The 26378-nt window shown below is 40.2% G+C and overlaps 1 protein-coding gene across 17 annotated transcripts in view; it reads right to left on the reverse strand.

Annotated features, from left to right (window-relative positions):
* Positions 1-26378, reverse strand: part of ANKRD44 (ankyrin repeat domain 44) — a 348643-nt gene that overhangs the window by 79038 nt on the left and 243227 nt on the right. For all 17 annotated transcript variants that reach the window (XM_070580487.1, XM_070580486.1, XM_070580483.1 and 14 more), the window contains 3 exons: positions 24959-25099; positions 22969-23049; positions 19385-19496 (listed from right to left, as the gene is read on the reverse strand). In XM_070580487.1, the coding sequence (XP_070436588.1) occupies positions 19385-19496; positions 22969-23049; positions 24959-25099 (334 nt within the window). The remainder of the gene's footprint in view (positions 1-19384; positions 19497-22968; positions 23050-24958; positions 25100-26378) is intronic.

Genomic DNA, 26378 nt, shown 5'->3' on the forward strand with positions numbered 1-26378 from the left:
AGAGGTTCTTGACAGGGGTGACTATAACCTCTGGGGGATATCTGCGATGTCTGGAGACATTTTTGATTGTCAGTACTTAGAAGGGGCACTGGTTGCTACTGGTGCCTAGTGGATAGAGGCTGGCGAAGGTACTAAGCATCCTACAATGCACAGAACAGCCCCCCACAACAAAGAATTATCCTGTTCAAAATTTCAATAGCGCCGAGTTTGAGAAATCTTGTTTAAGGAAACGGAATAAAAGTAGATAAAAGAAAATTATTCCCTTTGAACCTTTGGAAAGGGTTACTACTCAGACAGTACAGACCTCTGACTTACAATTTCCTAATAGGAAGATAAGTTGCCAAACAGCAGCCCTGTGATGGGAGTGTCCCAATATATTCCTATAAAGGAGTTTAGTAAACATGAACCCAACGGTATACAGACCAAGGTGCAGAGAAAAGTGGAATCATCAACTTGATAATATTCACAGCTAGTGAGAAACCCATCCTTCACATTTAATTCAACTGTATAGAAAATTGGTGAGTTGAATGAAGAACAAAATAGAAAACAGATGTTAACCAAGCCATCTAAATGACTTTAGGTATAGCCTTTTTTGATCCATTTTAAATCTTTTTTTGTTTTGGGAAGTGTTGGGCTTGGGGGACGGGGTACAATAAATATCTTCAGTGTTGTGACACATGAGAAAACCTCCAGCCATTTTCAGATTTTAATCATCTTACCCGTATTACAGATGCAGGCTGTTTGGCAGATGCTCAGAGGAAAGAGTCTTATAGGTCCTCAGCATCTAATTACTTATCTTAGAGAAAATTAGGCAAGATTCCAAGTCTACAGAAGACTCATGTTCTGTCGGGAGTTATTAATTACAAGCAGACTCGAGAAGCATTAATTTGTTTTGGTGATCATGCCAGGGTGTGCACAGCTCTGCCAAATAGCACGGGAAGTGGAGGTTGGGGAGAAGGTGAGCTGCCCGGCTCAGCTGGCAGAGGGGAGATTAAAACCAGATGGCCCCAATTTGTCTCTTTTAGCCAAGTTCCAAATAAAATATTCCTTACGCTGAAGTTTAAATTAAATTGATGCCTGACTGCCCTACTCCTGAGTAAGAATCTAAATTAATTCCTTCTTTTTTTATGATTTCCTGTCTTGTGGTTACTGTTGTTTTGAAGACCTTGAGATAGTTAAAATCTACTCTGACACACAAACACACACCCACACACATATACGCATACATATGGGAAAAAAGACTGGAAGAAAATAGACCAAAATTTAAACATCTCTGAATGGTGGGGATATAGGAGATTTCAATTTTCTTTGTATATTTCTATGATGCTTCCAAAATTTCTACAGTTAAGCACATAGTATTTTTACAATCAGAAAACAACCTGGAATAGGGTAACTATACCTCTTCTGTCTTTCTATTCCATTCCCTAATTACAATCCAGTTCTACCTACACTGCTATCCTTTAAATATTAACATGAGTGCTTATCCTGACAAAGGGTAAATAACCAGTCATAGATACTAACCAGATCAAAATCTCAACCAGTATTACCTGCTGATATAGCTGGCTGTATGACATATTGCTAATGGGTAACATGTTAACACATTACTCAAAAATCAGTTAAATCAAAGGACTTCTCAAATTCTATCTTCCAGAGTATACATATCCTTATGTTCTATCAATGTACAGTTAGAAGGAAAGGATGCAAGAGGAGCATAGATACCAGGTCACAACCAGGCCAGTTACAGGACATGCTGAAGACATAAGGCTCAAACCTTGAAAAGGACCTGAAATATAATTATGTTTAAGCTCAATGTCTGAAGTTGTAGGCAATGAATATGTTCAGCGAAATTCTTTGGCAGGTTGATAACATAAGGTACCTGATATTGGCCTACGTGAAGCACAAAAAATTCCCACAATATTTGAGGGAACATAGATTTACCTTAACTTCATGGTCAACAAAGAATTGAGAGAAAGTATTCGTTTTACTGTAATCCTAAGAAAATGCAAATGACCGAACTTATGAGTATCAAAGCAAGAGTTGAAAACTACACCTCAAAAAAAAGTCAGCAACTATTTCAGGTTCAAAGGCAGAGCCACATCAAACATCAATAGGTATTACCATGGAAAAGAAACACATCCTCTTAAAATTAAAGTCTAGATAGTTATGCAAAAGATAATGAAATTCCTGTATAAGGACAAATAAAGAAAATCCCTGTGCCTACCACTCAGTTAATGAGGCTGTCTTGATATAAGTCAACAAGTGAGAAATAAAGTACGGCTACAATGATCCTGGAAGCAGGTAAGTGGTCTTGTCCACTAGTTTTTCCAGTTCCACATTGTTAGCCACTGGGGAATTCCTATCTGATTTATGACAGTTTCCTGACGAGTACAGGGCCCTACGGATATTCTAAGTGCTCTTTTAAAATGATAGTCTAGTAACTCTGTTGTTAAAGCACCACTGACAGAATACCTTCTGTATGGATGCTATGGTGGTAGATGTTTTGAGGCCACAGAATATGGAAAAGATATGGTCCCAGGTAGCATGTACATGAGGTAGACCTGGGAAAACAGACAGCTCTTTCGACCAATAATCCCTTGTCCACTCAATGCTCTTACACTGACAATCTCCCTCACAGAGCAAAATTTACCTGTTGTATTTCTCATTCTCTCAAGCTTTTGCTCTTTCTGACCTAAGATGCCAGCAGGTAGTAATATGTTTCATTCCAGGAAATTAATTTTCAGTTTAACTGAAACACAATACCTTGAACCAGAGGAATCACTCCAGTAGCAAGAATTCGATGTAACCAGCACACAGATCAAGAAACATATGACTAATGATTCAGAATTCTTCTCATGCCCCCTTGGGATCGTTAATCCCTTTCATGAGTAACCACTATGCTGCCTTCAAGCACCATAGATTAGTTTTGCTTGTTTTTTGAGCTCTTTTCAAATGGTATCATAAAGAATGTATTCTTTTGGGGGCTGGCTCTGTGGCCGAGTGGTTAAGTTCGCGCACTCTGCTGCGGCGGCCCAGGGTTCGGATCCTGGGCGCAGACATGGCACCGCTCGTCAGGCCACGTCGAGGTGGCGTCCCACATCCCACAACTAGAAGGACCTGCAACTAAGATATACAACTTTGTACGGGGTGGTTTGGGGAGATAAAGCAGAAAAAAAAAAAAAGAAGAAGATTGGCAACTGTTGTTAGCTCAGGTGCCGATCTTCAAAAAAAAAAAAAAGAATGTATTCTTTTGTATCTAGCTTCTTTTGCTTGCCATTATGTATGTGTGATTAATCCATGTTGCTATGTGTAGCTATAAACCACTCACTCTCTACTTGCTTTATAGTATCTCATGGCAAAAAGTTTTGTGCGTGGTGTGAGGGAGAGGAAAAAAATTCATTTTTCCCTATAGGCATATTCAATTAACCTACTGCCTTTCCTAATGTCTGTAACTTACTTACATCTGCAAAGTCTTTTTTGCTGTGTAAGGTAACATATTCACAGGTTCCAGGAACTAGGGTGTGGCCATGATTGGAGGGCCCTTCTGTCCACCACACTTTTATTTCTTTTTCTTCCCTTATTGCACCAGCTAGCACTTCCAGTCCAACACTGAATAGCAGGGGAGATAGCAGGCATATCTGTCTTGTTCTCACTGTAAATAAAAAAGCTTTTAATGCTTCACTATTAAGTAGGCTGTTTCTCATGGATATTTTGCAGATAATCTTCATCAGATTAATGAAGCTCCTGTCTATTTCTAGTTTGCTAAGAATTTTTTTTGAATTATAAATGGGCATTGAGGTTTACCAAATACCTTTACTACATTGATTGAGATGTTAATCTGATACTTTTCTCCTTTTTCTGTTAATGTGGTAAATTACCTTGATAAATTTTCTAATGTTAAACTACTTGGTACTCCTGGAATACCCTCATTCAACTGTGATACTTTACCTTTTTTAGTATACTGTTGCACTTAATTTGCCAATATTTTGTTTACTATTGTTAGTACTTTTGGATGGATGCTTTCAATTTTAAAAAATATTCTTTTTTGTTCTACCTTGAACAATATAAGAACTGTAGATTATATTGAAAAAAGAGTGGATCCTTATCCTCAAGCACTTTAAAATCTTCTGGAATGTATCCACATTGATCTAACCACATAACGGCTTTTTTTGCTTCTATCTAAAATTTTTTGTGATTTCTTTATCTAAATGAAATGAAACACATCTGGGGGTTGGGACAAGACAAAGAATCTTATAGGAACCATACATTTCCAACAGACAAGCCCATTCATTTATTTCCTCCATTTTTGACAGTTGGCAATAATCCTGAGTCCATCAGGATGGAGCTGGGTCTACTATATAGTGAGCAATACCTAGTACATTATATCTTCTTAATAAACATGCAGTGACATTAAAAATGAAACCAGTAGATGGTGCCACTGTAGGTAACAGTCTGCTTTTTTCATTCCAATAGTAAAGAATGTTTTCTTTTTAAGTACTATGCAGAAAAATCTCTTGGGATTGCAGTAACTGCACATACTAATAACTATTTACTCCTTCATCCTACTCCTGACACGGCAGGTCCCCAAAGTCACCAAATATTTAAACCAATATGTCTCAAAGTTATCAGAGAAAAGCACTAGAGTTGAATTGGGAGATTCAGATGGGTGTTCTCTCTACATTCAGACCGTGAATCTTTTTCATTTTTATTTTAGCAAGGTTTGAATTGTTATTCCTCTGTGTTTTGAAAATTAAAGCCCTTTTAAGCAGAGAAGTGACATCATACAAGATGAGAAGAAATAATGGATAATTTTAATGAAAATTAAAGAAGCTTAGATGTGATGTCAGTTGGTTTAACTTTTCACCTCCCAGGCCATTATTAGTTCATTGATAAAATGTGAATGGCATCCACAAAGGCTTTGATTATTAGAGAGTCTTTATACAACTCTGGGGCCTAATCACGACTATAAGTTGGCATTTAAGACATAAACTGGCAGGCCTCCTGGATTTCATGCTATTTAAAATGTATCAGTCCCCTGTCCATTATCTACATAGCTATCAACAAAAGCCCTGGTCTGAGAGCTAATTCAGTTGAAGTTCTGTACCGCAAAACACTTGATTGCATTAAATAACAGACATATTGAAATGGTGACAGGTAGTCAACCCTGTAAAATATTCAGGGCCATGGGTGTTACATTTGATCAATTCCACTTGCTGAGCATATACAGTTCTTTGTGTATTGCCAGGAAAACAATAATACTTGCCTCATGTTTCCATGGTGACTTCTGAGAGCAATTCTCAAGTTTAAGAGCTACCTCTTCTAATCAACTATAATTTTCATCTAGATGATATTCTCAGGTTACCCTGAATTATATTATCATCATCTTAATCTACTCTCTGCCACGGTACAAGGTGAAATTTGCCTGGGGCAACAGAGGTTTATTTGAGGAGTAGAGGTAGGTGGGAGAGGAACGCAGAAGCTGAGGGACGCGGTAATAGGATTTTAAAAATTGCAGAAAAAGAGAACAAAGCAGACAATAAATTTGAATACAAAATTATTAATTTTTTTTTCCCGAGGAAGATTAGCCCTGAGCTAACTACTGCCAGTCCTCCTCTTTTTGCTGAGGAAGACTGGCCCTGAGCTAATATCCGTGCCCATCTTCCTCTACTTTATATGTGGGACGCCTACCACAGCATGGCGTGCCAAGTGGTGCCATGTCTGCACCCAGGATCTGAACCAGCGAACCCAGGCTGCTGAGAAGCGGAATGTGCGAACTTAACTGCTGTGCCACTGGGCCAGCCCCCAAAATTATTAATTTTTTAATAATTAAAAAATTATGCAACAGAAAACGTATTCTGCTTTGGAAAGGCATTTTGCTTACCTGGTCTTATTCTCCGTAAAAGCTGTGCAAGCCAACATACACGTCTCTTTGGAGACCATTTTTAATGTTAAATTATAGTATAAATTTCCCATTCTAAGCATCAATTAACATTTTAGAGATTCTAGCCCAGTCAATAAAATACACAGCTTTAAAGAAAATTTCTACTGATTCAATTAAAGCTAATCTTGGTGGGTTTCTGAAACGCTAGTTAAACATCACAAAGACTACTTCTGGCTAATGAACATTAAAAGAATCAGCACAGATTTAAGTAAGTGGGTAAAGAAAGCTGTTATTATTTTAAGCAAAATTAAACCAGATGGGAGAGACTGACACACATGTATTCAGATATGTGCCTGCCTCACATTTAATCTTTTATGAATGGCTGATCCCAGATGGCAATGGATTCAGGAGCACAATTTGAGATACAGCATCCATTTTCCAAGGTACTATGTCAGTTACAACTTTCCTATTTAGTGGATGATGCAAATATTACCAAAGGGAAAGAAACCACCACAAAAACAGGTTGTCTGATATTTTGAAAATGAGAGTGTTGGTCAATTTATCAAACCAAGTCCAAACATCCACCCGCATTCTCCATCATTCAATTCATTTCAGGTTTGGTCTACCTTCCATACTCACACGAATGGAGGGTGATGAAACAAGAAATCTAAAGAGACAAACACATTATGCTGACGAGTGTCAGTCAATCTCTCATTAACCACTAAACCCAGAATGGGACGTGCCCTTCCCTGAGCTCTCACAGCGTGTCACCTGTACCTCTTCTGGAACAGCACATTTTATCTTGGATAATGATAAGAATAACAGAAACACAGAATTCTAATAGAGCAACTATAGTACTTTATCACTGTTATTTATTTGCATGCTGATTTCCATGACTGGACAGTAAACTCCCGGATGGAGCAGCTTCTTCATCTTTCTAGACCTGGCATACAGCATAGTGCCCAGCAGATAGAGATACATTAAATGCATACATAATAATAGCTGCTACTTGTACCTACCACGTGCTAGGCACTGTGCTAGACTCTTCGCTTACATTATTCCATTTAATCTTCAGAACAACTTAATCTCCATTTGACAGATTAGGCAAGATACAGAGGCTCACAGAAGTGAAGTAAAATGCTTAAAGACCTTGCAGGTAGGTAACGACAGAGTTGGCATTCCAACCCAGGCCTATGTGATGCGAAAGTCCTTGACTTTTCAACCACACCACACAGGCCCTCCTCTGGCCCAGTTCCCGTAGGCTCTGGCCTGAGTCCTAGGGTGGGAGGTCTAAGGAAATGGTCCATAGCACTGCAGGAGGTGGCTGAGTGCAGACTCCACACACTGGGCACAGCCGTTGGCAGCCTCTGCACCGCCATTTGCGGGCAGCGGTGGGAGCAGTATCTTTCCTGGACACCTGTGACCAAACAGCTTTCTGACTGCTAACAGTAGTGGGAGATACACTACAGCAAGTAAGAAGGGGAAAGGAGGAAAGTTGCAAGTGTCCTTGGGAGCCAAAGAAGCACATAGAACACATGAGAAACATGCCCAAAACTCTTCAGAAGGAACTGAAGCCAAAGCTTTGGCAGGATAAGTGGGAACAGGGCAAGAGAAATAATTTGGGGATGTTATTATAATCTTACTATTACCCTATGGGGAACTAGGAAATATGAGTGACATTTTGAGCCAATATTCATATAGCATGTTTTATCTCCCATACTAAATTATAATGTCCTGGAAAGTAATATTCATATTTAATATATTTCTATGTCAGCCATGGTTTCTAGCACATTGCCCTATAATTTACTCTGTATCTCCACAGAGTAGCCATCCTAGAAGCAGCTAATGTAAGAGAAGTCACGCCTTGGAAGTTGTCCCAGTGGACTACCAGGTCAGTTTCCATGGAGTCTAGGAACAATAGTACCAGTGGTAAGGGTTTATCTAGCCTTGTCCAGGGGAGAGAACTCCTGGACAGGCTGCCAAGGGTGTTCTGATTGCTGAGTCTCGAGTAGGAGAGGATAACATGAGAGCTTGAGTTCACTGACTTTTACTCAATTCCTTTGATTTTAATTCTATTCAGGAAGAAAACTTCCAATCTTTATTCAGTTTATAAGACTGGATCTCCTACTTGGAAGGGAATGCAGCTGTAGCAAATGATGTGAATCCCCAGTTCTCTTAGCAGTTGGACTTTTCACTGTAAATTCATAAAGGATGTTCTTGCTTATCAAGTAATATCACTGACAATGGGGACTAATAAAGTTTATGAACTTGTAAAAGCTGATATGTTGACCCTGACTTCCAACCTCACCAATTGCTACTACCAGCAGAGCCTGAACAAGACCAAAACACAAGAAATACAGGAGTATCACCTTTACTGTAATATTCCTTTCACTTAAAAAATATATTTTCAGGGAGAATGATCCCAAAACCATACTGCTTGTCTGAATGATTTCTTTGGGTTATTTCTTACTACAGGTTGTCTCATATCAATGTGAGGAATTTGAGACCCAGAGAAGATTGCTATTAACTAAAAAAATCTTTATGGAATTAAAAAAATATTTTGTGTGAAATAAATCATATGTTTGGAAAACTATAAATTTCTCCTAGAAAAAAAATGCTATGAAGTTGTGACTGTATATTAAATTGCCTTCCCAGGGACCGAGTGAATTTTATTGTTTGGTACTAACAAAACTAGTTTTCCAAGTGCTGAATGGTCCACAGAATTTAAATCCAGTGGACCACTTAGGTTATAGGGATCTGCTCTTATGAGAAAATAAATCTCAGTTATTGCTGAGCTATTCGGTTTTTCCAAATATCTCCTTTTAGCTGTTACAGCTGGCTGGGCCTCTACCCTCCTTTGGAATCTTAGAAAGGCTCTTTGTTCTTTGTGAGTATCACAACCCCTTGACCTGAAGCACAGGTGTGTGTGTGAGCTCTTATTCTGACTAATAAAATGCTCAAGCCTCTACATTTCCTGGTATTGAATGAAGAGCAAGAAGGGAAGGGATTATCAAAGGGACTCGGTCTAGACTTTACAAGTGAGGAATCTTTGGCAGCTGCAAGGATAAACCATCTTTGGAGAAACCATCTTGCTGGGAAGTCCCTCCTCCCCCGCGATTTCTAGGCTGGAAGGGGTCATTCCTGGCAGCTGTTATCATAAAGAGAGTGAGGCCAAGCCAACAGCAGCTGTTACAAAAATACTGAACACAGATTTCAGGAGGAAGGCTGGGTCCACGTAAGAGTGCTTTTATGAAAATATGCACAGAAGTCCAGGCATTGGCGCTGCAGATTTCAAACTGGGATGTACTTGAGAGCTCTAGCTGGGTTGTTTTACCCCTCACTGGGCGAGGAATGCTATAAGGTGGTTGTGCTCTCCTCACAAAAAAGAAAATGCAGACTGCTAGTCAAGACAAGGCTTTCCAAAGAAATGGATGACATACGCATAACTATTATTGGTATTATCTGAGGTTCTCCTGCTTCTCTTTGACAAAGCTTAAAGACAGCTCATCTCAGTAACATCTTGGTTGGATGTCCCTGTCTTGGTTGACGTGGAATTTGATGCTCTGCGCAGCTTTGTCTTCGGCAGTCCTCCAGACAGTGAGGTATAATGGTTAAAAGTTTGGAATTTAGAGTCAGATAAACAAGAGTCTGAGTTCTGGTTCTACATCACACCAGCAGTATGACCCAGGGCAAGCGATGTGATTTGTTTGTACTTTAGGATATTTGTATGTGAAATAGAGATAAAAATAGGAGTTACTTCAGTGTTGCTGTGAGAATTAAATGAGATGATGCAGGCACAGGGCCTAGCCCAACAAGCTTGCAATAAATGTTCATTATTATGACTTGAAGCATGATTGCCATATTTCTCCCCTATGAGAAAAGACTCTGAAAGAGAATTAGGGTTTGTTGAATTAGGGTTTTGTTTTGTTTAAGGGATTGATTCTTTTAAGGAATGAGGGTCTGATGACCTCATATAGTTCATCAAAGTTGCATGAAGTTTGGTGACATAGAGTTCAGAATGTCCCTCCATTTTTTTAGATCTTCTTGGATTCCTTTCATCAGCACTTTGCAATTTTCAGCATACAAGTTCAATATTTCATTTTTTGGCAGTTGTAAATAATATTGTATTTTTAATTTGATGTCCACATGTTCACCCCCAGTAAATAAAAATGCAATTGAATTTTGTATGTTTATCTTGTATCCTACAACCTTGCTGAACTCACCTTCAAGTTCTAGGAGTTCTTCTTGATTCCTTGGGATTTTCTACTTAGACAACCATGTCTTCGGAAAATAGGGAAAGTTTTAGTTTTTCCTTTCTGATTTTTATGCCTTTTATTTCCTATTCTTCCCTTATTGCTCTGGCTAGAACTTCCAGCACAGTGTTGAATAAGAATGGGGAAAACAGACATCCTTGCCTTGTTCCTGATTTGGGGGCAAAGCATTCAGTCTTTCACCATTAAGTAGAGTGTTAGCTGTTCTTTTTCAAGTTGTTAGGTGTTTTTTTTTTTTTTTTTTATCATGTTGAGGACCTCTATTCCTATTTTTCTGAGAATTAAAAAAAAAATCTTGAATGGGTACTGAATTTTGTCAAAATATTTTTCTGCATTGTTTGACATAATCATGAGATTTTTCTTCTTTAGCCTTTTAATATGATGAATTACATTGATTGATTTTCAAATATCAAAATAGGCTTTCCCTGTAATAATCCCTCTTGGTCACAGTACATAATTCTTCGTATATATTACTGATTTCTATTTGTTAATATTTTAAGGGTTTTGCACCCATATTCATGAGAGATATTGGTCTATATTTCTCCTTCGTACCGTCTTTCTTTGGTTTTGGTATCAGGGTATTAGGCTCATAGATGCACTGGAAAGTGTTTCCTCCTCTTCCATTTTTCAGACGAGATCGTGTAGAATTGGTGTTAATCCTTCTTTAAATATTTGGTTGAATGTTCCAGTGAAATCATCTGGACCTCAAGATTTCTTTGGGGAGAGTTTTTAAAATTCAATTTCCTAAATGGTTATAGGGCTAGTCAAAAGATCTACTTCACAACGGATAAGTTGTGGTAGTTTGTGTTTTTTGATGAATTGGTCCATTTCACCTGAGTCAAATTTATGCGTGCAGAGCTATTCAAAATACTCCTTTATTACCCTTTTGATGTCTGTGAGGTCTATAGTGATATCCCATTTCATTCCTGATACTGGGAATTTGTATCTTCTTTCTCTCTCTCTCTCTCTCTTTGTCAGTCTTAGTAGACATTTGTTAATTTTTTTGATCTTTTCAAAGAACCAGACATTTGTTTCCTTAATTTTCTCCATTGTTTTTCTTTCTTCAGTTTTATTTATTTCTGCTTCCATCTCTATTATTTCCCTTTTCTGCTTATTTTGGGCTTATTTTGCTCTCCTTTTTCCAGACTCTTGAGATGGAAACTTAAATGTAAGCACTTAGCACTATAAATTTTTTTCAGCACTAATTAAACCATGTTGCTAAATTTTGATCTGCTGTATTTTCATTTTCATTCAGTTCAATGTTTTTTTTTAAAACTTCCCTTGAGATATTCTCTTTGACCCACGGATTATTTAGAAGTCTGCTATATAATTTCCACTTCTGGAGATTTTCCTGGTATCTCTCTGTTATTGATTTCTAGTTTTATTCTATTGTGGTGGGAGAACACACTCTATATGATTTCAATTCTTTTACATTCGTTGAGGTTCATTTTCTAGTTCAGGATATCTTGGTGAATGTTCCATGGGCACTTGAAAAAAATATGTATTTTGTTGTTGTTGGGTGGAGTGTTCTAAATGTCGATTAGATCCTCTTGTTTGATGGTATTATTGAGTTTTTCTATATGTTTGATGGGTTTCTGTCTAGTTGTTTTATCAGCTGTTGAGAGAGAGGTGCTGAAGTCTCCAACTGTAATTGTGGATTTCTCTATTTTTTGTTCTATCAGTTTTTGCTTCCCATATATTGTAGCTCATTGTTTGGTGCTTACACACTTAGGACACTCTCCTTGAATGGGTTCCATTCTTTACTGGGCTGCCTTCCTGACATCTTCCTCATTGGCCTCCAGCCCCATCTGGACTGCTTTTCTGCCCTGCTCAGACCTGCCTAATGGGTTTGTAACTGAGTAGAAAGAAAGGGAGGAAGGAAGAAAGGACAAAAAGAGGGAAGGAAGGCCAGATTATCTTTTTTTTTTTTTAATGCTAACTTTTAAACTACCTTCTCTTTAAGAAATCTCCCTTTCTCCTGTATCGAGCCCTTAGAAGCTCCTATATCAGGAGCAATAACTCCTCTTCTTTGAGCCCCTTAATGCTCACTATCTATCTGGAAGAAATTACAGAAAATGTGCATGTGTGGTTTTAATTTGGTGGATGTCTTCATACCAGTTTGACAAATTTAGTATAGGTTTTTAGATCTTGAAGAAGAAAAAAAATGGGAGGAAAGATTGCAATAAAACGAATTGGTGTTGAGAAGTAATCAAATCTAAAGAAAAGGTCAAGCCACAGAAATGTAAATTTTCATTTCCTCTCTCTCCTTTGTCTTCTATGAAATATCTACATAACAAACAGGGCAGTCACCACAATACGTATAAACTAGCATTTAAGTTTGACCACTATCAGGCTTAATCATCACAAGTGTATTTCACTTGTTCAACAATTTTTGGCACCTGATAAATGCTTGGCATTACTAGAACCTATGTCTTGTAAAGCTGATATTTAAACTCACATATATTTAAAGGATAATAGTTTCTTTTTCTTCAGAACTCGGCATTAATCTTTCCTAAAACCGTGACTCTACGTGTGTGACTTTGTACTGAACCAGTGAATCGTGGGGTGTAATCAAACAATAACCTTATTCTCCTTTTCCCTAGGCCGTCTCTGATAAAATCTCCAACAAATAATAGAAAGTTCTCTGGGCACTTTAGTTACAAACCTAACTTCATGTCAGGAGCTAATAGGTCTATTCTAGTACAGTAATCACAAACTCTGAACACTGTTTAATGGTGAAGCTTTTCTCTGCTTCCCCCAAAGGCTGCAGCGGGGAAGGAGACAAGGCTGACTTCCCTGTTCCCCAGCTTAGGGCTTCTCCTCCTCCTTTCCCCTCATTGGCTGCCTCTGCTCCCCCTAAGACTGAAGGGGAGAGGGAAAGGAGGACAGAGAAGGGGACAGGGACAATGGTCTTAAGTGACTGGCAACTTTCTGGCAGTGATATTCTCTGACCAGGTCAGATGTTTAAAACTGTCTCTCTGGGATGTTTATTTAGGTTCTCCGGCAGGCCGCCATCACTGGGGCCATTTGCCTGCAGTACCCTCTCCCTTGGTGAATGCACCTCTCTGTTTACATTCCCCTCTCCCCACTAGGCATCCTTGGTCTCCCTACTCTTCCAGGCAGCCGTCTTGCGTGGGATCCAGGAGGACTCCAGGCCAGCTCTTGCCTTGGCTCACATTTGGACATTGGGAAACATACACTTTTGACCCATCCATGTGGGGCGGGGGTGGAGTATTTCTCAAACATAGCCCTCTTTTTATTTAACTTCCTGGCAGGCAAGCTCTGGTCAGAGCCACTTAGTCTTTAGATTTATCACATGCCAGTCCACTTGGCCCTTCATTGCGTGGGACACACATCAGATATCCAAGCAATCTCCTTGAAACTTCTCTCACTGGGCTTGGTATCAGGAGAAAGCATCCTTTCTCCCCTGCTATGGGGGCAGGGAAGCATGGGGGGTGGGAGGGATTCTCAGCAGAGCTATCTCCAAAGAAAGCTGCCCTCTGATATTCAACTTCTTAAATGGGTAAGGGGGCCATGGATTGAAACACTAGTGTCATACTTCGACATGTAGGAACAATGGCTCCACAGCCCTGGGCTCCCAACTGAATGTAAAACTGAAATTATTTATTTTAATACATCCTCTTGATGGTTCTTTCATCAATTGCCAAATTCACTCATGGTAAAGCCAAAAAATTTTTTTTCTGCTATATTACAAAGAAATAAATGGAACATTTTGTCATAAAATATTGTCTATCCCATTGTTCTGAGCATAGACTAACATCCAAATTCTGATCCAAAATTTCTGGGCTTATATTTATATCCGTAGCAGTGAGTAGGCTGCCAGCAGCATCAAATATCTGTGCCCACCCCTCTGCTCCCCCCATTAATAAGAGTTCCTCATAAGATTTTGTTTCTCTTTGGCTGAATTAAATAGAAGAAAAAACAAGACCAGCATTGTTGAGGTTTCCACTGCCCATTGGAAGTCTGCCTGCTAGGAGGCCGTGTGCACCCCTAGGTCCACCTCTTAGTGGCACTTCTGGGGACAGAAAAAAGCCATCAGAGACTTGTTTGGGGCTGGGGTTCAAGTTTTCTGGGTTTTCATCTTCTCATCTTCAGAAGACTGCTTAGTAGCTCTCTCCTTTTTTTAACTCCTCTTCTATATCCTGCTGTCTTAGTCTTGAGAAGCTTAATTAGACCTTGCCAATGAAAGTACATCTTATACAGAGCCAACTGGTAATGGTTTCCTAAAGTCCTGTGATAAACACAAGAAACAACCCAGAAGATTGAATAGTTTGCTTGAAATCGGCATAATTTCAGTGTTCAGTTGCCCAAGATATAGTTGTCTTCAGAGAACCCCAGAAACTCCTAGAATACACATGCAGGGGCATTTGTCACCCCCACGTACTCTCAGAGTGAAGTTCAAGTTAGCTCATAACAGTGAAAGGGGAGGAAGATCCCAGGGCAGCAGCCAGATTCCGAGTGACTTGGCACTGTAAACTCCCGGACTGAATTTTATCAGAGGCCTACATTTTTCAAATAATCTTTCTAAATTTTTATAGGCAATTTATGTAATTATATTGGCAAATACATTTTTCCATTTCAATAACAAAGCCACAGAGATCTGTATGTTCACAGGCAAATCTTTAATATTGTAAAAGAAAAGTAGCATGCCCATATAAACTCACAAATTCCAAATAGGGGCATGATTCTCTGATTTTTCTCTTGAGTCAGTAAGAATGCATTCCAGATAAAGGAAAAGGGAGGCACAGAGCTCTCCTTCACCAACTCCCTCACTTCACTCAAACATAAATTTTATTCAGACACAAGATGCTGTACTAGCCAAGTCTACTCCATTCTGCTTTGATATTTTGAGCCCAATTGAATATGACTGATCACAGCTCTCAGCATACATTTGTGGGCAGATTTTTGCTTGCACACATAGTACATACATCTTTGATCAAGACCAGCTGAGAATACTGGCCTCAGTAGGCAGACTTGCCAGAATTCTGATCCTTGGCTATTCTACCAAGGCTAAGGGGTTCATACTACTTTCCAGAAGATTTTTGCTCATGGAATAAATTCCATATAAGTTTATATAAGAGAAGTAGAGTAAAAACAACTAAATAATTTCTGTTTCTTTTTGATTATAGCAAAACAGATTGAACACAAAGTACAGTTTATAAATTCTAAGCTTATGATCACAGAGAAGACCCACAAACCGTGAACGCCAAGTAAATGCATACCAAGTTAAATGTCAAACAAAATATGCATCAAAACTAATGATACATATTTAATGATATCATAATTACAGTAATTGCTCAAGTAGATGGAAAGAGAGGCAAAAGACAAATTTTACCAGCCTCACAAATCAGCTGGCTCTGATGGCCACCCATCCTCTTCTAATTTGTTAAAAGGAGGACCTCAATGTGGATTGGGGTATTTATATCATGAGATGGGGGAGAAGATTGGTATGGCAGTGGTGAGTCTTAGAAATGTACCCCCTAGGACGTATCGGTTAGTTGGTTTGTTTTCCTAATGTCTAGTACCCAAAGAAACGGGAATTTTAAGGAATAGGTGGGCATTGTGTTCTTAGAGAGAGAATATAAATTTGAAAAGATGCCCCTCAAAAAACTCACTTCTTGTATCAAGGAGAGGCCTTATTCTCATCACAAGGAAAAAACTTTTTTTTTGTATCTATATGAGATGATGGATGTCAACTAAACTTATTGTGGTAATCATTTGACAATATATGTAAGTCAAGTCATACAGTTATACAGTGCTGTAAGGCAAGTATATCTCAACGAAACTGAAAGAAAAAAATAATTAAAGGGTGTAGTGTATGCAAAATTCCTGTTATGTGGTGAACACGCAGTAAATGCCATTGGTGATGGTCCCCTCCACTCCCAAATCCATTCCCAGCTGGGTGAGCCAGCGGTGGGGATAAGACACTGGCAACGGTCTGGCTCTATGACGCCACTCCTATGGGAGAGCCCAGGAACGTGTTTTGTTTTGGTTGGGAAGGGGTAGAGTACATGAATGCTTATAGCCTGCTTAGGATCTTTGCTTAGTTGAATTACGCCCAAGAGGAATTTTAGGATGCATTCCAAAATGGAAATACATGGAACTTTCCATCCAACTATAATCATTCAGGAAAATGAGAATTTCCATTCCATCTGTGTTATAAATGACCCACTGAAGTTCTCTCCTAAAAGCAAACAATGGTGACATTTCTACCAATTTATATTGACAATCTGGTGCCCTTCTGCTGACGGTGCAAATTAGGATCAATTAATACCTCCCCCTACTTGCTTTTGAATGTCTTATAATTGCCAAGAATAATCATCTCTTTGTAAATTACACAGGGCAAGTGTTGATCTAATCACAGGAGTAATTTCACTATGAGACAGAACCTGTGAAATCTTGTGGACAGAAAACCTTTTCATTGAATAACAGAAATAACGGCCCTGAGGCGGCTTTCCTGAAAAACGAAAATAATGAGTAGTATATTATTTACATAGAAAGAAGGTGTTACATGATAATCATTCTCAGAGTTACCGTACTATGGGATTAAAGATAACTCATCAAAGTACTTTAAAACAGCACAAGTTATTAAGGCTATAAAAGCAAACTTTGCAATAAAAGTTGATACGTCTAAGCATAACATACAGTTTTCATAGTGAAAACGGATTAAAGACAGCCGAGTCTTACGCACGTCTTGGAATGCATGCTCAAATGGGGAGTTACGGTAGTAAACCTTCCCTCTGCCACTGATTGCTGCACACATACACACACACACACACTTTGTGAGGAACCTTTCTTATGTGGCATCTAAACACAAAGTCCTATTTGCTTATAGGTCTAATCAACTTCCACAGCAATGCTGCTTCCACAGCAAGGCAGAAGTGATATTTCCTTCTACCTTAACCAGTTCCTACCAAGCTTTCGCTCTATGTTGAAAAGCCTTGGGTGGTGCTGGAGCTTAAGCCTGCAATGGAAGGCAGCATGGTGCCGTAAACGTTTTTTTTTAAATCAGGAATCCTGATTCATGGTCCTCCTTCTTCCACAGACCAGAGCCATGACTGGACACACCAGTTAATACGCCTGTGGTTTGCTTTGCTCATCGATAAGATAAGGGACTGCCCCCTGGCCGCTTGTGCTTCTACATTAAAATCCATCTTATAGAGGCTATGAATCACTGGCTTCCTACATCTTTCCATGGAATGGGGTGGTTTTAAAATATGCCCACAACTTCTTTGACACTTCTTCCTTTGAAAGGTGGAGTCTACCGCACTCTCTGGTTTTGTGACTGCCACAATGAAGAGACACAGCAGAAGTGACCCTGTGTGACCTTCAAGGTTAGATCATTAAAAGTGATATGGTCTCTTTCTCTCACTTACTCTCACTCTTGCTCTCTCCCCCTCTCTCCTGGGCAGATGCCTTAGTCACCAAGTCAGATATCCAGCTACTCTGAAACCCCCATGCTAGAGAAAACCACATAAAGAAACCATATAGAGACCGAGAGAGGGGCCCAAGGAACCTCAGTTGTCTGAATCTTCCAACCCAGATTACTGACATATGAGTGGAGACGCCTTTGAGATTATGCCAGCCCCAGCCACTGTCTGACTGCAGTCTCACAGGAGACCTTCAACGAGAGCTACTCAGCTAAGCCGTTCCTGAATTCTGGACCCACAGAAACAGCGAGTGCTCATAAGTGATTACTGTTGTTTTAAGTCACTTACTTTTGGGGTGATTTGTTACGCAGCCACAGTAACTGGAAGAGGAACTACGATGGAATCAAAACGAGAGGGGGAAAAAATGCCATCCCCTAGGTCAAACAAGGAAATCCTTAGCATCCACAAGAACCACAGAAAAGAAGACTTCAAAGTCTTCAAGAATGACGAAGGTAGGTATGATTCACCAACGAATGCCATAAAAACAACACTAGAATGATCACCTTTTTATTTCCAAGTTGGGTGACCTTTATGAACATTTTCCCACATCCATAGTTAAAAGAAATATAGTAAGAATGATCCTAAGTGCAACCACTTAGAGGCAGTAGCAAAGCCAAAGAGAAAGGAAACAGCTCAGGCATCATCAGTCATTTCTACGTGGGCACTGACACCATTGCTCATCGACTTTCTGCTTCATGCCTTTCTCAGCAGACTGTGCAGCTGATAAAGTGCAAGTGCTTCCCCAAACACACGTTCAAGTAACCCTGAAAAGTAGGATTCCTCCTTTTAAAGGGACAAGGTAAAGAACTGGAGTCCCGTCAGCAAAGATGGTGCCTACCATTGGACGAGAGACAGTGACTTTGGGATACCCCATGTATCCTGCTGGAGCTGAACCAAGGCCGATGCCCAGGAGATGGCAAATTGTGCCCTGCAGGCAGGATTCAGCCACAAGCCCACATTTGTTCATCCTAGCACACCTAGTGCTTTGGAAACAGGAAATTTCACATAAAAAAGTCTAGATTTCTAGCTTCTCTTGAAACACTGGAGATCTGGCAACCCTGGGTATGCATTTCCACCGGCCAAGCAGCTGGAACTGACTAGTTGTTTCTCCCTTTAGACAGAACATGTCCTCCTATTTGCCACAATCCCCACCACTCCCTATTGTTCTATACCTGGGCTCACTTCATTCATCTACTTTATATTTATGGTCCCTTTTGGCCTTTGAATTAGAGTTTCAGACTCCTCTGAAACACTCCAGGTGTTTCTTGATCACTATAGGTTTGAAATTATTAGTGGTTTGGAATTTCCAGTAAATTCTGCTGTGGTACCCTTGTCAACTTCTGTCCCTGACTACAAATGTGGGACCATGACAAACTCATACACTAACAGCCATGTAACTCATCTTACAACACTGTTATCGAATACTGGGGTGCTAAGCATGCTGCCGGAAATACATACTGAGCTTATTTGAGACATCCAAATTATCTTTAAAACCCAAACTATGTCCACACACAGGTCTAACATTCCCAGTTCAAATTAATGTACAAAAGAGTTAAGTGTCTGTCAGCTCTGAGATTAGGCTGGACAGAAGTGGAACAAAGAGACCTACACATGGTAAAGTGAAACAATTTAATCACTTACCACAGAATATCTTCAAGGAGATTTCTAGTGGAGACTTAATTAGGCAGTGAGGGCACTTGCTGAGAAATACGACCAGCATTTCCAGGTTTAGGTACAGGTGTGTGTGTGTGTTAGAGAAAACAAAACAAGACAAAATAACTCACCAATTCCAGACACTGTCTGTGGCCATAGGCGGCAGCATAATGTATGCTATTGTAGCCTTCCTTGTCCCGGATAGACGGATTTGCATCATTTTGAAGTAGAAACTCTAGACAGCTGTAAGTAGAAAGATGAGGTGTTATTTTAGAAATATCTCTGGACCAAAAGGGATAATTAATGTAAATTTCCTCCTATTATGAATGCTCCACAAAGCACTTTGTGAGTTTAAGTGCTTCCTTAAAAATCCTACAGCAGTGAGGTTTTATGTACTGAAAGTTTTATGTGTGTTTTCTGTAGCACTCTTTATTTCAGCTTAAAATAGCTATTCTAGAATTCAGGAAAGGCTTTAGGAATAAGAGGGTAATTGAGGTTTTTTCCTTCTCATCTGAGGTACAGAACATATCTGTCATCAAGATTACTGAATAATAAGTTTTAGACAGAGCTACATGTTCAAAAGATGAAGTCTCAAATGTAACAAAGACGTGATCAGGCCGTTGCAACACGGCAAACCCCAAGAGAGGGGCTTTATTTTTAACCTTGCTGTTGGAGACTCTAAGATCAAAACATTAGAAAATGAAAGTTAAAAAGAGTAAGAAAACAAAAGAACCCAAGAATAGCCTAAACAATATAAAAGATAAAAGGAAGGGATAAACATTTTAAAAATATAAAAGATTAATTCAGGAACCACATATGAAGGAAGAGGCTTCAATTGCACCATTAGGAATATAGACTAGAGTAAAATACTAAGTAATAACTTTTAAAAGCCTTTTCTGACAAAGTTGCTGTACTTTTTCAGAAAAAGCCACAATCTTTGCAATAGGTTAGAGGAAGGGGCATGGCTCCACCTTTGCTAAAAAGCCCCAAACCCCAGGACACAAGGACTCAGGGACGTAATGAGTTCTGTTCCGGGCTATTGCAGATGGAAGAATCTTGCTGGTACAAAAGGAATGACGAGGCACCGTACTCCGTAAGTTCCATTTTATTTCTGTGACAGTGGGACAAGCACGTCCTTTACAAGGCCAAGTTGATTCAATTTCATACTCAAATCACAATGTTAAGATTTTAAATATAAGCCTGTACAGTAAATAAGATTTCCCAACGGAAAATTTCTATAGTTTATTCAAAAACTTTAAAATGACATTTACCTATCTTTTGGCACAAGACAAGAGGGGTAATACATCACATACAAAGACATATCACAAATCCCATATAAAGACAATTAAAACAGATATTTTATTTCTAGAAAAACAGATGAAAGGCATAAATTTCTCATACCAAATACCTACATATCACGCGATTTATCCATAAAATGCTCCATAATAAATCAAACTATTATTGGAGTGCTGATACCACCTTATAAGGAAGTCCTTTTTTATTTTGGTAATTAAATGCCCATGGACAGGATCCCAGGTGTGACTCATTTTAAACCAAATATGGCTCCTTAAACAAAATCATTCAATAGAAATAGCTTTCTAGTGGACACACAATCCCCGGCTTCTGAAGGGATTACATTCTAAAAACCAGTTAACACATTCAATGTGTAATTTGGAAAACACTTGGAATTGCTCCCAAAGAGTCGGTTAACCCAGAATAGAGTTGCACTATACTACCAACAGTACTATTAGAAATCACAACGGTACTGCAGAATTTGAATATTCTCCACATTCTTTTTAAAGGAAAATGAATTCCAGCTCTAAGTGGGAGTGCTTATCTTTTCTCCTCCCAGGGCCCTGATTAGCAATTTTGGCACCTAAGCTGCAAAATCCAGAAATGCACATTAGGTCAGGGGAATATTTGGACAAGGGAGTAGCCTCTCTCTGCAGAGAAGAGCTCCCAGACAGACCGGCCCCCACCTCCTCCTGCCTCTCCTGCCCTCTCCATCAGCCCTCAGAGGGCTGCTCTGGCCTAGGGCAAGCTTGCAGTTTCCTGGAGAAGGGAGCATTTTCTGAGGTAGCTTAAAATTCTAGTCTTTTGATATCATTATTTTAATTTTGGAGTATTAGGGCAAAACCTTGGTCGTTCTGCTTTACTCACAGCTGTGTTTCCCGCCCCCACCCTGGCAACAGTCAAAGTTACATCCCACAACCTGCACTGGGGCACGCTATCTGACCACACCCTTCCACAATGGTCTGGACACAGGAGGAGAGCCCGGTCAGCAGCGGGAAGACCCAGAGTAGACACAGCATTCAGGTCACAGAGAAACTGGTTCCTCTGACCACAGAAGAGAATAAACAAGCAAGGACAGTGTGTGTGCAGACTCTTAGAGACTACATCCACCGGGTCCAGGGGCAGGACACCAAGTGTGGGCACCATTCACTCACTTGTTCACTTGCTCAGGAAACAGTTACATCAATTGCACACCAGGCACTGCACCGGGCAGAGCACTGATAAACAAATGACAAGCAATAGGCTACACTGGAGTATATGAGGAAGTCATTCGGTGTAAAACTAATTTAGCCTGAACTTGTTTTTCCAAAAGGGCCTGACATGGCGTTGAGCATGCACTGTACATCTGTTTTAAGTATTTACTATGTCCCAAAGACAAGAACGAATGCCCTTAAAGATAAGGATGTAACTTCCCCCACAGTGGCATTTCCTTAAGGATAAGCATCTCCCTAAACTAAGGATTGATTGCTGGCCTGCTGCACCCTGTGACCACCCAGCTCGAGACCACAGACCCGCTACCTGCTGTGTTCATCAACTGCTGTGTGAAATACTACGCCAGCAAAGCAGTCTCATGACTGTTGTGAAAGGGACATTCCAATCACAGGTGACACATACTCTTTGATGGTTTATAACCACTCTGTCAACTCCCACTTCTTTGGAGTGCTCCTTTCCTTTGTGAAAGGACTCTCCCAGGCTATATAGTCCTCAGATCTGGCTCATAATAAACTCATGCCAATTTTGATTTCTAGATTGGTTATAGATTATTTGCACTGACATCACTGTGACCTGTGGTGCAGGAAGGACTCTCAGAGGATGAAGCATTAGAGCTCCCCATGTATCAACACCCCTGGGTGATGGCAGTCATTCCAGCCCCTATGACAGTAATAGCTAAGCCCCTGTCAGAAGCCACAGAAGCTGTCTGCAGGAAGCAGGGGGCTATCTGTAAGTTGATGTGTGCGTGGCTTTGTGTGTGTGTGTTTTAGGGAGGGAGGGAGAGTACAACTGGTGCATTTCACACTAAAATCTCAAAACATTTATTTATAGAATCTGCTAAATAGTTATCCCCAGGCCATAAAAGGAGAGCCTAAGGCCCTGAGAAGAGGCTTACTATGTCCTCTGAGGCACATGATACACAGCAGAGTCAGAAACGATATTTAAGACACCTGGTCCTAAAAACCACTGACCAATCACAGTGATGGTCCAGGCAAAGCTTACAATTTTAGAAAGAGTTCCCTGTGTGAAAATAGCATAATTGAAAGATGTATTAAAAGAACAGTTTCTTCTTCATTAAAGCAAGTCCACATCACTTCCTCAAGACCCCAAGTGAAACCCAAAAATAGTAAGGCTGGCCCACATGGCAACCCAGAGAAGCAGACAGAGCATCAGTACGTGCACCTCGTGCTTAAGCTGAGAAGAAACTTACGATGCGGCTTCCTTTTCCTTCAGTTCTCGGGCTCTTTCAAGTTCTTCTGAATTTTCATGGGCATTTCCTAAGATAGTCTTACTTCTCAGCATAAGGGAAAGAAAAAAATTACAATTAATTTTTTTTCCCTGAGGAAGATTCGTCCTGAGCTAACATCCATTGCCGATCTTCCTCTTTTTTTTTTTTTTTTGCTTGAGGAAGATTAGCCCTGGGCTAACATCTGTGCCAGTCTTCCTATGCTTTATATGTGAGACACCACCACAGCGTGGCTGGTGAGTGGTGTAGGTCTGCACCCAGGATCTGAACCCGTGAACCTGGGCTGCTGAAGCAGAGTATGTGAATTTTTAACCACTAGGCCACAGGGCCAGGCCCTACAATTAATTTTTTTAATGTCAAAGTTGCTAACGACTTGGGTGCAATTTATATCTCAGCGATTTTTCTCCCAACCCATAAGATATGAGCACTACTGATTTTTCATTGAGGATATTCCTGGTCCTCTCCAAGGTCTCCCAGTAAATATATTCTCTCCCAAGGAATCCAATTGAGAACATGACTTCCCTAAAACTTCCACCCAGGTATCAGCGATTTAGATGACAAATTAGTAGTCCATCCTTCCATAAATATCCTAAACTCCCGAAGTGAAAAGGAGGCAATTTAGCTCAAACTTCTCTGACTCCTACCACATTCCTTGCTGCCTCCTTGGCAGCTCAGCATGCCATTTATCCAGGAATGGGGTCCTAGTCACCCCTCATCCGCCAGGGTAATTCTTCATCATCCTGGATTCCTTCTCTAGCTCTTAACAGATGGAGACTTGCCCCTCCATTCTATTCCAAGGGACTAGCACAGAGCTTGGCACATGGAAGATGCTCGGTATGCATTTGTTGAGTTAATCACCTGCATGGCTATGGGATCCTGCATGCTACATCGGACTGGCCAATATTATATAAATAGGAAGAGAAAAGCAAGCAGTGTTTTTTCCAAACTGTGGAAATATGGATCATAATTCTTTACTGAATTCTGAAATCAATTTAGTGGGTTGCAGTCAGTATTATTTTTTAATGAAATAAAAGAAAATATCAGAATGCATCACACATAGTAAAAGTATACATGGCTTTCGGAAATTTTTGTTTCCATTTGACACACATATATATAAAACATACACATGAGGAGCATGTGTACTGGGTCACGATGCAAAATGTATTTCTTACTGTGGGTCACAGTCTAAAATGTTTGAAAGCCATTGCTCTATGAGAAAAGGAGTTAGCACTGCCCCAGAATCAGTTCCACAGCACAGGGCAGCAAATAACTCAACAGTTCTCCAAACAGGGTTATCAAAAAGTATTATTATGAAGGGGGCCCTGCTCCTTAAGTCTCTGAGAGCAATCTCATTAACTGTGGGTGCCTCTCCTACCTTTTCCCCTGAACTGGTTCACTTATTTCTGTTTTCCATTCCTACCCACCTAGAATCCAAACGTGTCCAGGACAACCAACTCCCTCTCCTCCAGCTCCTGAAAGAGCATTCACGCCCAGTTTGGAACAATAGTGCCTAGTTTACACAAAGTGATGCTGCGCTTGAAGGCTATTGGGATTATGCATAGATGAATATTTTTGACGCAAGACATATATATCAGCAAATGTAAGTTTTACAGCAAATGAAGCATTTAAGTGGTGATGATGAAAACTGCTTTATATGACCAGATAAATTACAACAGATTTTGAATGAACTGAAGACCTGAGCTTGACATCTCCACTTGGCATTCAACCCAAAGAACAGAGAAGGGGAGTAATTGTGCAGAGATGTAATAATCAAACATAAAGAGAGGAGAATGGGAAAACTGGGGCTAGGGATGAAGCAATTCCAACTCCTCTGGGTCTGGGTGAGAGAGGTTCTTTATCCACAGTTTCTGCGAGGCAGTATGAAGAAAAATGAGCAAACCCTCCCTGTTCCCAGCCCTACCCCCAGCGGAAACATGAGCAAGGCTGTTTTTACTTTCTATCCATGTCTGATGCAGCAGCATAGTGCAAAGCTGTCCGTCCCCAGTCATCTGTTTCATTAACGTTGGCCCCTGTGGTTACTAATGTCTCAATACAGTGGAAATGACAATTTGCAGCTGCATAGTGCAGAGGGGTCCTGAAAAACAAACAGCAATTTATTACTTCATTCGGCCTGAAAAACAGACCTGTCATCAGCACTAGCATCAACAGCAGTACCCCTAGGGGTGTGGAAAGCTCCTCAGCTCTCAGATATGGAGGCCAAGGGAATGCCCTCCTCTGACTTTACAAGCCGGAACTGAGGCTACAAAGATAGTGGCTTCAGACAAGGCCACCCACCTGCAGATCTATCCTTTCTTTGCATTCCTAGGGCCTATCATGGTTCAGGTCTACATTACTGCTTATTTGGACTATTGCAATACCATCCCTATTGGCCTCCTTAGCTCTAATCAAACTCCCATAGAATTTCTAGTTGTTATGAATGAAGAACTGGGTTTTCTAAGGTCCAGTACCCACATGTGACAACCCTGTTCTAAAACCTTCGGTCCTCCCCACTGAGCAAAGTCTTGATTCTGTAGTCCGGAATTGAAGACCTTCCCAAACTGGTCCCCATCTATCTTTATAAAGTCTCTCTCTCTCCCCTAGCTGAGCCCATTACTGCATCCAAACTGAATGAGTTTTTCCTGAGCATGTTCACACTTCCTCTACCTTTCCCTCTGGCGTTTTCTTCCCTGGAATGCCCTTTCCTGAACCACTTCCACCCACCAACTTCAAAGCTTCCACCACCAAAACCCCAAAACTTCCTAAGTTCTAGAAGTTCTCTTTCTCTTTTGTCTGAGACTGTGTGGCTCCTGTCTGGGTCTCTCTTGAGCTCCCATCACACATTGCCTTGACTTTATTGGTGTTGTCTCATCTTCTCTACTGAACTGAAAGCATCTTGAAGGTAGGGATGTAGGTTACTTGGGAGAAAAATGCACAAGGAATTAGAAGCCCTGGGATCTGGTCTGGGGAGACCTGAAAGCTGAGCCAAACCAGGTCCACTCCCTAGGCCTGGGGTTCCTCATCTTTATTTCAATAAGGACCTTTGAGCAGCTGTCCCCTAAGGTCCATTCTGGGTCTAAACTTCTGCGTACATATATAACTTATTTAGTTTCTCTGGGCTCAGCTTTCTCATCTATTATAAAGGATAATAAGCATCTCCATATCTCTCACAGATTTACCGGAAGAACCCAAGTGAGTAATATCTGGAAACTACAAGCACCTTGTCAAGGGGAAGGCATTGCAGAAATATGAAGTAATTTGTTTTATATTACTTACTTTTAGTCCTCGATTACTTAACAGTTTATCTGGTACGCCTAGCCAATACTCAGAGACTAATAATCAAATAGAATACTAGAAATAAAGTAACTTTATCTCAA

The sequence above is a fragment of the Equus przewalskii genome, chromosome 17, assembly GCF_037783145.1.
Source record: "Equus przewalskii isolate Varuska chromosome 17, EquPr2, whole genome shotgun sequence".
Taxonomy (NCBI): domain Eukaryota; kingdom Metazoa; phylum Chordata; class Mammalia; order Perissodactyla; family Equidae; genus Equus; species Equus przewalskii.